The 12658-nt window shown below is 34.1% G+C and overlaps 1 protein-coding gene across 1 annotated transcript in view; it reads right to left on the minus strand.

Moving 5' to 3' along the window:
• Positions 1-7172: 7172 nt before the first annotated feature.
• Positions 7173-12658, minus strand: part of Pgm1 (phosphoglucose mutase 1) — a 39962-nt gene continuing 34476 nt past the window's right edge. The window contains exons 10-11 of the mRNA XM_072536608.1: positions 9769-9952; positions 7173-7701 (exon numbers count right to left, since the gene is read on the minus strand). Of these exons, the coding sequence (XP_072392709.1) occupies positions 7483-7701; positions 9769-9952 (403 nt within the window). The 3' untranslated portion in view covers positions 7173-7482. The remainder of the gene's footprint in view (positions 7702-9768; positions 9953-12658) is intronic.

The raw sequence follows: 12658 nt of genomic DNA on the forward strand, positions 1-12658 counted from the left end.
CAGAATTCTTGTAATATTTTTGTATTCTTTTGAATTTAAAGTTAATTAATCTTGTTTTATTTGCTATTCATTTTTAAATTTATTGTACCCGTTATCTCGAGATTAGCCCATAAACAGCGAAGAGAGATTTCTTTAATCAGCTTTAGTTGAATTTTTTTAAATACTACCCAGGCTGTCTTATCTTTACTCTTAACTATCTGGACTCTTAATTTTTATATCATACATAATTCGCACATTCAATTTTTTGTCTAAGTAATGCTTCTCTTTCCCTGTGTAATGTGAAGTCTTAGTGGGAAAACTCCCAATATGAGTCTTAACCCTTAACTACTGACGTGGATGTTTCAGGACGTAGACACTGACATGCGGTGTGTCATACCGTTGCCTATTCTCCTTTGTTTTTAATATGAATTTATCTTATATCACTGTATTTGTTTTTTATATCAACTACGGAATAATTCTTCACATTGCTGTAGCATAATATACTGCTACAAGTAAAATAAACTTTACTTTTTCAAGAATATTATGAATGCGTGCATAATATTTAAAAAAATGGTGGACGTTACTACAAAATCGTTTATAAACTAAATTACAAGAAAAATTGATTACTTGTGACTAACAAATGGTAAAATAATGTTAAAAGAAACAGACTAATGATTTAAATTTAATGAGAAACTAAAATACAAAATTCTGACAATAACCAAAAATTACAATCAAATAACTATGTATTTTGCGCGCAAGGTCCGCAATTTTTCTTTGTACACTGTAAGCACACTGGTTTTCCACAAGAAAAGCACACCTAAAAAGTCTTTCGCTTTAATGCACTTGGGCATAAGTAACACGTCTTCTTTTTCTCAAGCCTTTCTTCAAAATCTGCTTCTTTTTGGCGTTTTTGTCCTAGTATTCGTTCAAGACCACATAATAATTCTCTCGGGATTCTGGGATTTTCGAGTCTTCTTTGTAGATGAGGTAAAACTAATTGTTTCGCCAACTCCTTTGTGTAGTTTAGCCTTTCCATATTATCTTCTTGTAGTGATTGGTACACAACATGCGAATTAACAGCAGCTATATCAATGATGCGGTAAAAAATAGTAAGTGGCCATCGGCGAGAATGACGTTTTACAGAATATTTGGCACACTTGTCATCTAAAGTATCGACACCTCCTTTCGTACGATTATAATGAGCTATAATTTCTGGTTTTCCAGTAATCTGATCCGTGCCTATTGAATGGTGCATCGAAGAAATAAGTAAAACAGCCCTCGATTTTTTTGGCACATGGCACAATTTACTTGCCTACATCGGTGTGGCTGGAATTCCGGAGGGATTTCCCGTTTATTTTTCTTGAGAGTTCCCACATACTTTAACTTCTTTACTTCTAACTGCTTTATTAATTCTATATATAGAACTAAACCAATTATCAGCTGTGATATTACGGTTAGTTGCATAAATAGGTTTAGCAAGCCGAAGAACAGATTGAGTACCAAATTCATCTTCTTTTCTTCCTCAGATAACCCAGTTCCGTCAGTGTCCTTGCCTCCATATATATAGGCATTGTATAAGTAACTTGTTCGTGCATTAGTCAGGCACATTATTTTAATGCCATATTTTACAGGCTTATTAGGCATATACATTTTAAACCTACACCTTCCCCTAAAACCGACCAACATTTCATCAATACAAACACATGTGCCTACGGAATACAGTTTTTGACAATTTGATATGAATATATTAAATATGTTACTAATGGCTGCTGTTGGATCTATCTTTTTTCTTTCTTCTCTATCCAGAGGGTTATCAAAACGCAAACATTTTAGAAATATTGCAAATCTTTCTTTTGACATAACACATCTGAATATATCTCTACCAGTGCCATCTGTAGCAAATATAGAATTTATATCTTCGTCATTGGATTTGAAAGCTGATGAGTATAAAAGCAATCCCAAAAAGGCTTTTAGTTCTATTTCATCAATTTCATTTAGTTCTGGTCTATTCATTCTTTTATAGTTTTCACGAATTGCACGTAATTTATTATTTGTCCATTTACGTATTTCTTGTATTATATCCTCAGAAATAAGAAAATTTAAAAAAAAATGATGAAGTTTCGTTTCTTACATCTCTGGACCGCACAGCTGGTACTTTGGTTACAAGGTTGTGTAACGGAGTTCTTACATTTTTCGAGGGTGCTGTAGTAGACCACTTAAAACGATTTTTGCCATAAAAATATGACTTACCATTATCATTTAAATGATATTCGTCTTCTGCTCACTTCCGGTGTCGTGTGAACTTTCAATACATACTTCTTCGCTTGCATCGTCAACATCACTATCACTAAAATATTCTAAATCACTAGGTACTTGGTCAGCCCATTGAGATAAAACAGCCTCAAAATCATCATCTGAAAGCTTTGCAGTTTTGCGGCTAAATTTAGAACAACTGGATGAACTTGCTGCCATACTAACAGCAAAAGAATACACTACACTGCTTTTAACTATAGAAACGTAAATACTGACATGCGGTACTTGATACCGCAAGAAAACTTTATGTCAACGTAGCTCAAAGACTAAACGTGTACTAAAACTGCAGCAGTTGAGAGCAGGTACAATTAAACCCCACTTGAAGGTACATAGATGGTGTTCTAAGAATCTTTTATAAAACACGTTTTACAACAAAATATATTTTCGGCTCGGTATGGCATACCGCATGTCAGTGGTTAAGGGTTAATCTGTTCTATTAAATTTTCAGACGTAGCATTCCCTGAAATATTTTTTCCACGTTTATCTAGTGGTGCTTTTCCTTGTACAAGAAGCTTAGAAATTATTCGAGTTCTTTCATGACTCACAGTGTGAATTCCCATGAAAGCTTTTTTGCAAACAATAATTTTGCCACCCGAGCCTGTCACGGAGTAACTAATGTTATATCTTCTATTCTTTGGATTTTTATTTCGAGGTCGTCCCTTTTTTACTTCACACTTTCCCACAAGCCCTTGTACGTATGAATCTTGTGCATTCTTGGTTAGCATGCTTCTAAATTTGGCAAGTATTTCCGCTCTTACATCCGCATTAACTTTTTCAAAGCACTTCAAGCGACAACTACAAAAAATATATAATAATTTTACGTTTTAAAACTATCTTAACCTTAAAACTTACCGACAGTCTGCAGGTTACCTGGTTTTCTTGCAGGTACAACATTACCTTTATAATTTTCATATTCTTCCCCATACAGCCTCGCTTTCTTAATAATTTCTGACTTATAATTGTCTTTTACCTCGTTTTTTACTTTTTTCTAAATTCAGATCATTATTCGTGTCATTTATTGCAGCCATCTTGATCGTTTTGTTTACAAATGATAATTCCGCTCGGAAACAACATCAGACGATACTCATGTGGTTTTCGAATGGAATGGGTATTTATATTAAGCTGTAGTTTATTAACCCATTTGGTCCCACTGTACTCGTCTAAGTACAGCAGCAAAAATGGCCTAGTAGTGACACATCTGGTAAAAAAGTGGTACTCCACGTGAATGTCCGATTCTATTAGGAAGTGTTTTACTAGATTTTCACCAATCACATCCTAGGTGGCACTCTTCTTCCTAATTTTTACCGCAGTAATTATAAACTAACTTCCATATTTCTGTTGAATCTTATAAGTGTTTGTTATTTTGTGATTTTGCTACTATTTATCACTTTTTTAACTTTTATTGTTGTAAAGGTAAGTACTAGTAATGTTTATTTATTCAGTATAAGATTTTTTTGACGTGACAACGTCTTAAATTAGGTTGTGGTTCGGAGTCATTTAAGAAAAAGTGTAACGCCCGCTCACGTCTGTTACAGTGAGTCACCGAACGAGAGAGAGGCCCGCCGGACCGGCGAATGCCTTGCGTCTCTCTCCCACTCAAACATGATCGGTCCGCTGCGCGCGGCACTAGAGAATTAGGCGCGTTGAATTGCTAAAGTTGAAAATCGTTGAAAGTATCGTCAGCTGTGTCTGTAGTGAAAATGTGGAGTGCTTACAGTGTCCTATTTTAGGGGGAACCACCAGTATCAGATATAATTTTAGGAAATTACCTAGGGACCTATATTCTTTTATAATATTGCTATGGATTTTTCCATTTAATATTGAGCAATGATTGTAAACATTCTTTATAGTTTAAACTTCACTGAAAATTATTAACTGTGTCTAAAGACATATATGATATGAGGTATTTTACCCAAGAGTATTAAGTATAATGAATATACATAAAAATATAATTTTGTTTTCTTAGGATTTAACATTTTGTCAGCACATTATCTCAAATTCACACTTAAATCAATATGTTTTTACTATTAGGTCTGTTGAATGTTTGTTCTTTACACAAAATTTAGTCTATACTTCATATTTATTAAAGGCGGTAAAATATACATTACAATTCAGTTGTTTATAAACCACTTTCAAAGCATAAAGAACCTTTTAAGCTTTGTTTATATTATTTTGTGTATATTAATTGAGTTAATTGGAGTAGCCCACTTTGATACAAAAATACAGTCAATTTATGGATATTTCAAGGTGACAATCTAAAAAAAGCTGATTTCCTCCCATGCATTTTATTAGAAACACTTGAAATTTAAAAAAAATTTAAAAATCGTAAGATGTAAGACCTTAATCGTGAGATCGTGAGATTTGTCTTCAATTCGTGAGTAGATTCGTCATTTACAACAACTACAACAATAAAGGTAAATAATTGTACACTAATATTTCATTATCGTAAACTATGATTGATTGATTAATTGTTAGATTGACACAAAAGTTGAGAAACTGAGTTTATAGCGGCAATTCCTTGTTCCTATTGTGCAATTTAATAATATTCATATCAATAAATATTCTACCGAGAAAAAGACGTTGTCACGTAAAATCTTCGCCCGTAAAACCGACTTTACAGGCAACCGATTTTTTATTGTTGTTTTTATGTTACAAAATAGACCTGTACTCATTTGAGTACAGTGGGTTTGTATGAGATCAAAATGATTATTTGGTTTTTTATTGTTTCAGGTTCAATATTGGTATTGGAATGGATTTTCAAGAATTGCCGCTTCTTAGTCCCATTGGGTTGTATGGAAAACGTTATAGAACTCTTGCTTTAGCTTCAGATGACCTAGCGAGGTCCACTCATAAAGATGTATCGGTGGTAGTTATTCCTCCTGAGACTGACTATCAAACTGACAATGAGGACATAGATGAGGATGATCTTCAGACTCAAAGCTTTCCGAATGACGTTCCCGAAAAAATAGAAGTTCATTACATGAGTGATGACTCTGATAACAACGAAGAAGACAATCTTCTTCTTGCCATTAGAATAGAAAATTTACTGAAGGGTCAAAATAAAACCAAGAAATCTGACTGGACGGAAGAAATTACTGATATTAGTATGACATCTACAACAGCTTACGAGGGTCGTCTGGATAATATGAAAGAACAAATCAGAGGTAAATCTCCTATAGAAATATTTGAGAAATTTTTCGACAATGAAATTATTGAATATATTACACAGCAGACAAATTTATATGCCGCTCAAAATAATAATCATCAATTTCATGTAACGCAGGAAGAGATAAAGATATTTCTGGCTATTTTACTTTTACTGGATACCATAGATTACCACGAGAGCGCAACTATTGGTGTTTATAAGAGGATCTTCAGGTTCCCCTCGTGACTAATGCAATTTCAAGGAACCATTTCCAAAAAATTAAAAAAATACCTACATTTGGCAGATAATTCGCAAATTGATACAAGGGACAGAATGTATAAAGTGAGGCCTCTCATGAACAAACTAAATAAAAAATTTCAACAATTTGGTATATTTCACAAAGACTTATCAATTGATGAAGCGATGATAAAGTATTTTGGGCATCACTCATCTAAACAGTTCATAAGGGGAAAGCCAGTAAGATTTTGGTACAAGGACTGGATGCTTTGTAGTTCAACTAGTTATTGCTACAATTTTGACACATATTGTGGAGCATCAGTGGATAAATCATAAGTCGCGGCGTTGCCTTTAGGATCACAAGTTGTTCTAAAAATGCTTAATGCCGTTGATGTGCCTACTGACCAAGTATTTTTTGACAATTATTTTACTAGTTACAATTTGATGGAAACTTTAGAGAAGGGCTTTAGGGCAACAGGCACAGCAAGAGAAAATCGTATTAAAAAAATGTCCTTTGCTACCTTCCGCTGTAATGAAAAAGAAGAATCGTGGATATTTCGAATATCGATTTGACAAAACAAGTCTATTACTTTTTGTAAAATGGAAGGACAACAATGTGGTCACAATGACATCAAATTACGATTACTTTTAAAACTGAATCGTTGGTGTGCTGCTGCCAAACGAAAAATGATGTACTTCAACCAAAACTTTTCTCATACAATGCTTCAAAGGGCGGTGTTGATCTCTTTGACCAATCGGTCAATAACTACCGAGTCAGTTTACAAGGTAAAAAACGGTGGTGGCCCATTTTTACCCACATGCTCAACTCAGGTCTTGTTAACTCGTGGAGGTTACAAATAATTGCTGAAAATAAAGAAATGGATCTTTTGCCTTTTCAACGAGATGTAGTACGTCATTATTAAAGAAGTTTTGGGAAATCTAGTTATTCTAGAAAACGACTAGCAGGATCTGTACCAATTAGTCTAAAAATGGATGGAAGCGGTCATTTTCGAAAGAAAATAGACAAACAACTTCGATGTAGCTTATGCCATCAATGTTATATATTTTTGATTCCCGGTCAGCTCATTGTACTCGTATGAGTACACCTACTTTTTGCTAAAAATTTAATTTTTTTATGTCAAATAACAATGAATTGTTACTATTTAACCCAGATCCAACAAGGACATTCAAAAAAATCTTGTATTATCGAAAAAAAAAAAAAAAATGTGGGATCAAATGTCAAAATCAAAAAGCAAGTCGAGACTGATGTCGTTTCTGCTTAGAATGGTGCGTTGACGTATAAAAAACGGTTTGACAAATAAACGCATTTGGGATTCCCCGCAATCCGTTTTGCTTGATAACAGTAGTAAAAACAGCATTTAAACCGTACTGCTAAAAGCATTTTGAGGAAATTACCAACGAGAATGTCCCTCGAACGACCATAGTAAGTTTCAATTTCGAATATTAATTATTTTGTAGGAATGAAAATAAATAACAATTACTTAAATATGTTTTATTGGATGCCAATTTCAACAAGTGTAATAAACTATCTTTAAAAGCGAGATATTGGCAGTATCAAGATGCAAAATGTTCAAGCTACACCGGAATGATACACTTTGAAAAATCTCTCAACATAAAAAATAACAACGAATAAAAACATTTCAATATAATTTCATCAAAATTGTAACAAAATATAATAATGTATATTTGAAAAAAGTGACAAAAACCTAATAAAATCTATTACAAACAATATTTTTGTAAAATTTCACCTAAACTTATTATTCTTTTTCTCTTAAGTAATAGCACGATTATGTAATGACGGTTGGAGCGTCACGACCCGTGAATTTCTTCAGTTGGGATATTTCCAAACCGACGTCAACCAAGGGTTTCAACATTTCTTGAGCATCCGACAGTACGTTCTTCTTTTCGTAGCTATCGATGTATACTCTAATGGTAGCGCCGCTGCTTCCTGTACCTGACAACCTGAAGATTAATCTTGAACCGTCGTCGAAAAGTATCCGTATACCCTTAAAATAATATAAAACATTTAAATAAAATACAACGAGGGGTACGTCAAGATGGCAATGTATACCCGAAGTTAATCCGTTTATTCCTACTTGGGATAATAAATGAATTAACGATCGATAGCTAATGCCTAAACTATATCAGATACGCTTGAAGATTCCTTTAGTAACCAGTAACAATAGTGAATTAGATCAAAAGCTTCAATAATTAAATTAAAAGACTGTAAGTGTAGTGTTACAAATTAGCTACAGCAGAACAAAAAATGTCAACTATCCACAAAAAGGGCAGCAAGGATCAGTGTGAAAATTACAGAGGAATTGCGGTAAACAGCACAGTAAGTAGGATGTATGGGAAACTTATTAAGAATAACAAAATAGAAAATGACTATAGAGATTACGAAGCAGAGGAGCAAGCTGGTTTTGTAGCTGGGCGATCCACAGTAGACCACTTGTACTCTATTACGCAAGTTATCGAGAAAAAAACAGCCGTCAATAAAGAAGTTCACCTGGTGTACATAGACTTACAAAAAGCATATGACAGTGTACCCCTCAGTAAACTATGGTCAACCCTACAGCAAACCAACATTAAGCATGGTCTTATCAAAGCAGTCCAAAGTCTGTATAATGGAACGACTGCAAAAATTAAAACTGGATCAAGGATATCTGAGGGATTTAAGGTCACAAAAGGACTAAAGCTGGGTTGCTGTATTTCGCCTACCCTTTTCAAAATTTATCTGGAACAAGCACTCAAGCTGTGGAAAAGAAAATGTAATGGCATGGAAATCCCTCTCAACGGCGAGACTACACTGTACACCTTATGTTTCGCTGATGACCAAATACTGATTGCTCAGGATCATGACGACTTGAGTTACATGACTCGGAAGCTAATAGAAGAATATAACAAATGATGTAAGAAGCCTTTATCAGCCCTAAGATATCGTTTCTTTACTGGAAATGAGGTGGACTAGCTCAGGCATCCTGGAAAAAATAACTGCAATATTTACTACAGTGGACATCCTACCCGACACGAATTTGGTACCGGATTTATTGTAAAAAGTAAGGTCAAACAAAGTGTAATCGATTTCAAAGCTATTGCTTGCGGATGCGGTAAGTGAATTAGGACTTGTGATAAACGAGGAAAAAACCAAATATATGTTGGTTTCTAAAAACCCCCGAAATATCCAACACAGAATTGAATTTAACAACCATACCTTTGAGCAGAAACGTTTAAAAAATTAAAATATAAAACGTGCAGTAAAGCTCAATATATACAAGACCTTACTAAGACAAATTTTGATAAATGGGGCTGAAACGTGGACCTTATCTCAAAATAATAAAAGACTTCTTGGTATTTTTAAGAGAAAAATTCTTAAAAAGATTTTTGGGGCCGTAAATGAAAATGGGCTATGGCGTCGAAGATACAACTTTGAACTATATCGGTTACACCCCGATCCAGATATTGTGAAATTCGTTAAAGTGCAGAGACTTAGATGGGCTGGACACATTGCTAGGATGTCAGATCACGAATACACGAAGAGATTAACATTTTCAAAACCAGAGGGCACAAGAAGCAGATGACGACCACGAAGGAGATGGATTGATGATGTGGAAGAAGACCTACAGATTCTAAGAGTCAGAAGATGGAGGGAAGTTGACAGGAATCGACGGGAGTGGCGACTTCTGTGTGAGCAGGCCAAGATCCACAACGGATTGTCGAGCCATTTCAGATGATATTGAGCTTTAATACATGGTAGAAAAGTGAAATTTTCATATAAAAACTATTATAACTCAAGGGTATATTACAGTATTAAAAAAATTAGAATAACGTCAATATTTCCAAAATTCAAAAATATACAGGGTGTCTCATTAACAAAAAAAAATCGAAGTTATAGGAAATGATGATGAAAATATTTTCATTAAATAGATAACTCTTCAAAACCCCTTCATTCCAATTTTCATGATTCAGTTACTTTTAGTTCTCGAGATATTTCTAATTGGACTAATTGGTCTATCTGCCGCACCCTGTATATTAAGAAAATAAAGAAGATATTTTATAAATAATGTACTTACTTGATTTTTGGTTACGCTGTTGTCGATTGGATCTACATAAGAAAAGTTGTCGGCTTTGCCGACTTTGTAGCTTTTACCGCCAGCTGTGAATGATTTACCAACCAAGGCATTTGTTGCTATTAAGTTTTCTAAATGTTTCATCATGTCATTCGCTGCGTCACTTTCGCATTCTTCATAATCGTACCTAAAAATTTATTGCGTGTCAAGCTACGATTGCATATTAAAAGCAGATTATTTTGGTGACACCAAAATATTATTTTTATTATTAAGTATACACTCTTGGTCAGTTAAAACGACATCATTTGGTCTGTGTCGTTTTAACTGACAAGAACCACGTGTTCAAGTCTAGCAAAGAAACATGTTGCTCTTTAAGTATTAAATCTTTATCCAACGTCATCGACCCGGGGTCACATTAGAATTTAAATTTTGAAACATGTAAAACCATATATATTGATGTCACAGCTACTTTTTTAGTGTTAGCTTCAATTACAAAAGAAGGCACTGAGGATGATCTGAACGAGATCGAAAACGTCACGTTATGCTTCTGTGTAAATTTTGACGACACTTTTTAAAAAAGTTTTAAATTAAATGTTTTATACCTACATACAAATGTGAAGTGTTTTACTTGAAGTTTTTTTTTATAAAATTTTCACTTTTCAAAAAGCAGCAATCCGTATTATTGACTCTGAATATCGCGCCAGCTGTAAACCCTTGTTTAAAAAGTATGGCATTCATCCTTTATCTTCAATATATGTTTGTAAACTATTCATAATAATATACAAGATGTAAAAACACATCCGAAGACATCCAAATCCGATCTGGAGGAGGAGGAGTGAGACAGGGTTGCGTCTTATCACCGCTACTGTTTAATTTGTATTCGGAGTCTATATTCAGAGAAGCATTAGACGAGGTCCAAGGCGGAATTAAGATTAACGGAATCAGCATAGACAACATCAGATATACTGATGATACCGTCTTAATAGCAAGCAACGCACAATAACTACAAAATATAATAAATGCGGTAGTTCACCACAGCGAAATGTTCGGTTTACATCTAAACGTTTCCAAAACTAAAACTTTAGTATTTTCAAAGACACCAATAAACGTACAGGTGTATGCCAAGGGTCAAATAATAGAACAGGCAAATTCCATAAAATATTTGGGAGCAAATATCAATAGTCAGTGTAATCCAAAAAAAGAAAGTCTATCAAGAATCGAACAAGCAAGGAAAACATTCATGAACATGAAAACATTTTTTACAAAATCAGACCTTAGTCTACAGCTTAGAAGCCGAATGATCAGATGTTACGTTTTTTCTGTCTTACTGTATGGCTGTGAAAGTTGGATAATTGTCTCTGAAATAAAAAAAATAATAGATGCCTTTGAGATGTATATATACAAACGAATGTTGAGAATTCCATGGGTACAAAGAGTTACTATATATATATGTATATATATATATATATATATATATATATATATATATATATATATATATATATATATATGTATATATGTATATATATATATATATATATATATATATATATATGTGTATATATATATATATATATATATATATATATATATAATATATATATATAATATATATATATATATATATATATATATATATATATATATATATATATATATATATATATATATATATATATATATATATATATATATATATATATATATATATATAAGGTTCTTGAACTCCTAAGTGGAGCATAGAGCTTCAGTGAAAACGCGCCATCGGGTTCTATTTTGCGCTAAGTCCTTCACCTCATTCCAAGACTTTCGTTGGCCTCTTGTCTCGTCCATGATGGATCTTCTCCAAGTTTGTACTGGGCGACCTCTTTTTCTTTTCCCTTGGGGATTCCACTCTAGGGCAGTCTTTGCGATACTGGAACTATTTTTTCGGAGTGTGCGGCCGATCCAACCCCACTTTCTGGACTTAATTTCATTTTGTACCCTGTTTTTTCGGTCAGGTGTAGCAGATCTTCGTTTCTGATGGTGTTAGGCTAGAATATACGAACAATTCTTCGTAGACATTTGTTAACAAAGACCCGCAGTTTGTCTGTGAGGGTGTTTGTCACTTTACAGGTTTCACATCCGTAGAGTAGAGCAGACATGACATTTGATCGGAATATTCGGATCTTTGTCCTTGTAGTATACTCGCCAGATCTCCAAACAGGATTGAGAGTGCTGAAAGCTTGTTGGGATTTTCGTATCCTCATACGAATATCGTCTTCTGTACCTCCGTTTTCTGTTATGACACTTCCAAGATACGTAAAGTTTTCCACATTCTCAATCTGTATATTGTCGATAGTAAATAGCGTGTTGTTCCTTGCATTTATTCTCATGGACTTGGTTTTACTAATATTGATTTTCAAACCTATTTTATTGGCTTCAGTGGAAAGTGTTTCCAATTGGTAAGCCAGATCTTGGAACCTTTGACCTAATAGGCAGATATCGTCCGCGTATTCTAGATCGCTTAGTCGTGTGGTTAACGTCCATTGTAGCCCTCTTGTGTCTGAGTCTAGTTTGGAGAGAACATAGTCTATAGCTAACAAAGAGTTACTAATGTTGAGGTATTTCGTTGCATATGTAAACAAAAAGAATTACTAAGAATAATCAAAGAGAGGAAAATGCAATACTTGGGTCATGTGTTGAGAGGCGAAAGATACAAATTACTTCAAGTTATACTGGAAGGAAAAGTACAGGGCAAAAGATCAGTAGCAAGACGTCGGAACTCGTGGCTGAAAGACCTGAGGAGATGGTTCGACCGCTCATCCGCAGAGATCTTTCGCGCAGCAGTTTCCAAAACTACAATTGCCATTTGGATCGCCAACCTTCGAAAGTTGACGGAGCAATGAGAAGA

This window comes from Diabrotica undecimpunctata, chromosome 7 (genome assembly GCF_040954645.1).
Source record: "Diabrotica undecimpunctata isolate CICGRU chromosome 7, icDiaUnde3, whole genome shotgun sequence".
NCBI classification, from domain to species: domain Eukaryota; kingdom Metazoa; phylum Arthropoda; class Insecta; order Coleoptera; family Chrysomelidae; genus Diabrotica; species Diabrotica undecimpunctata.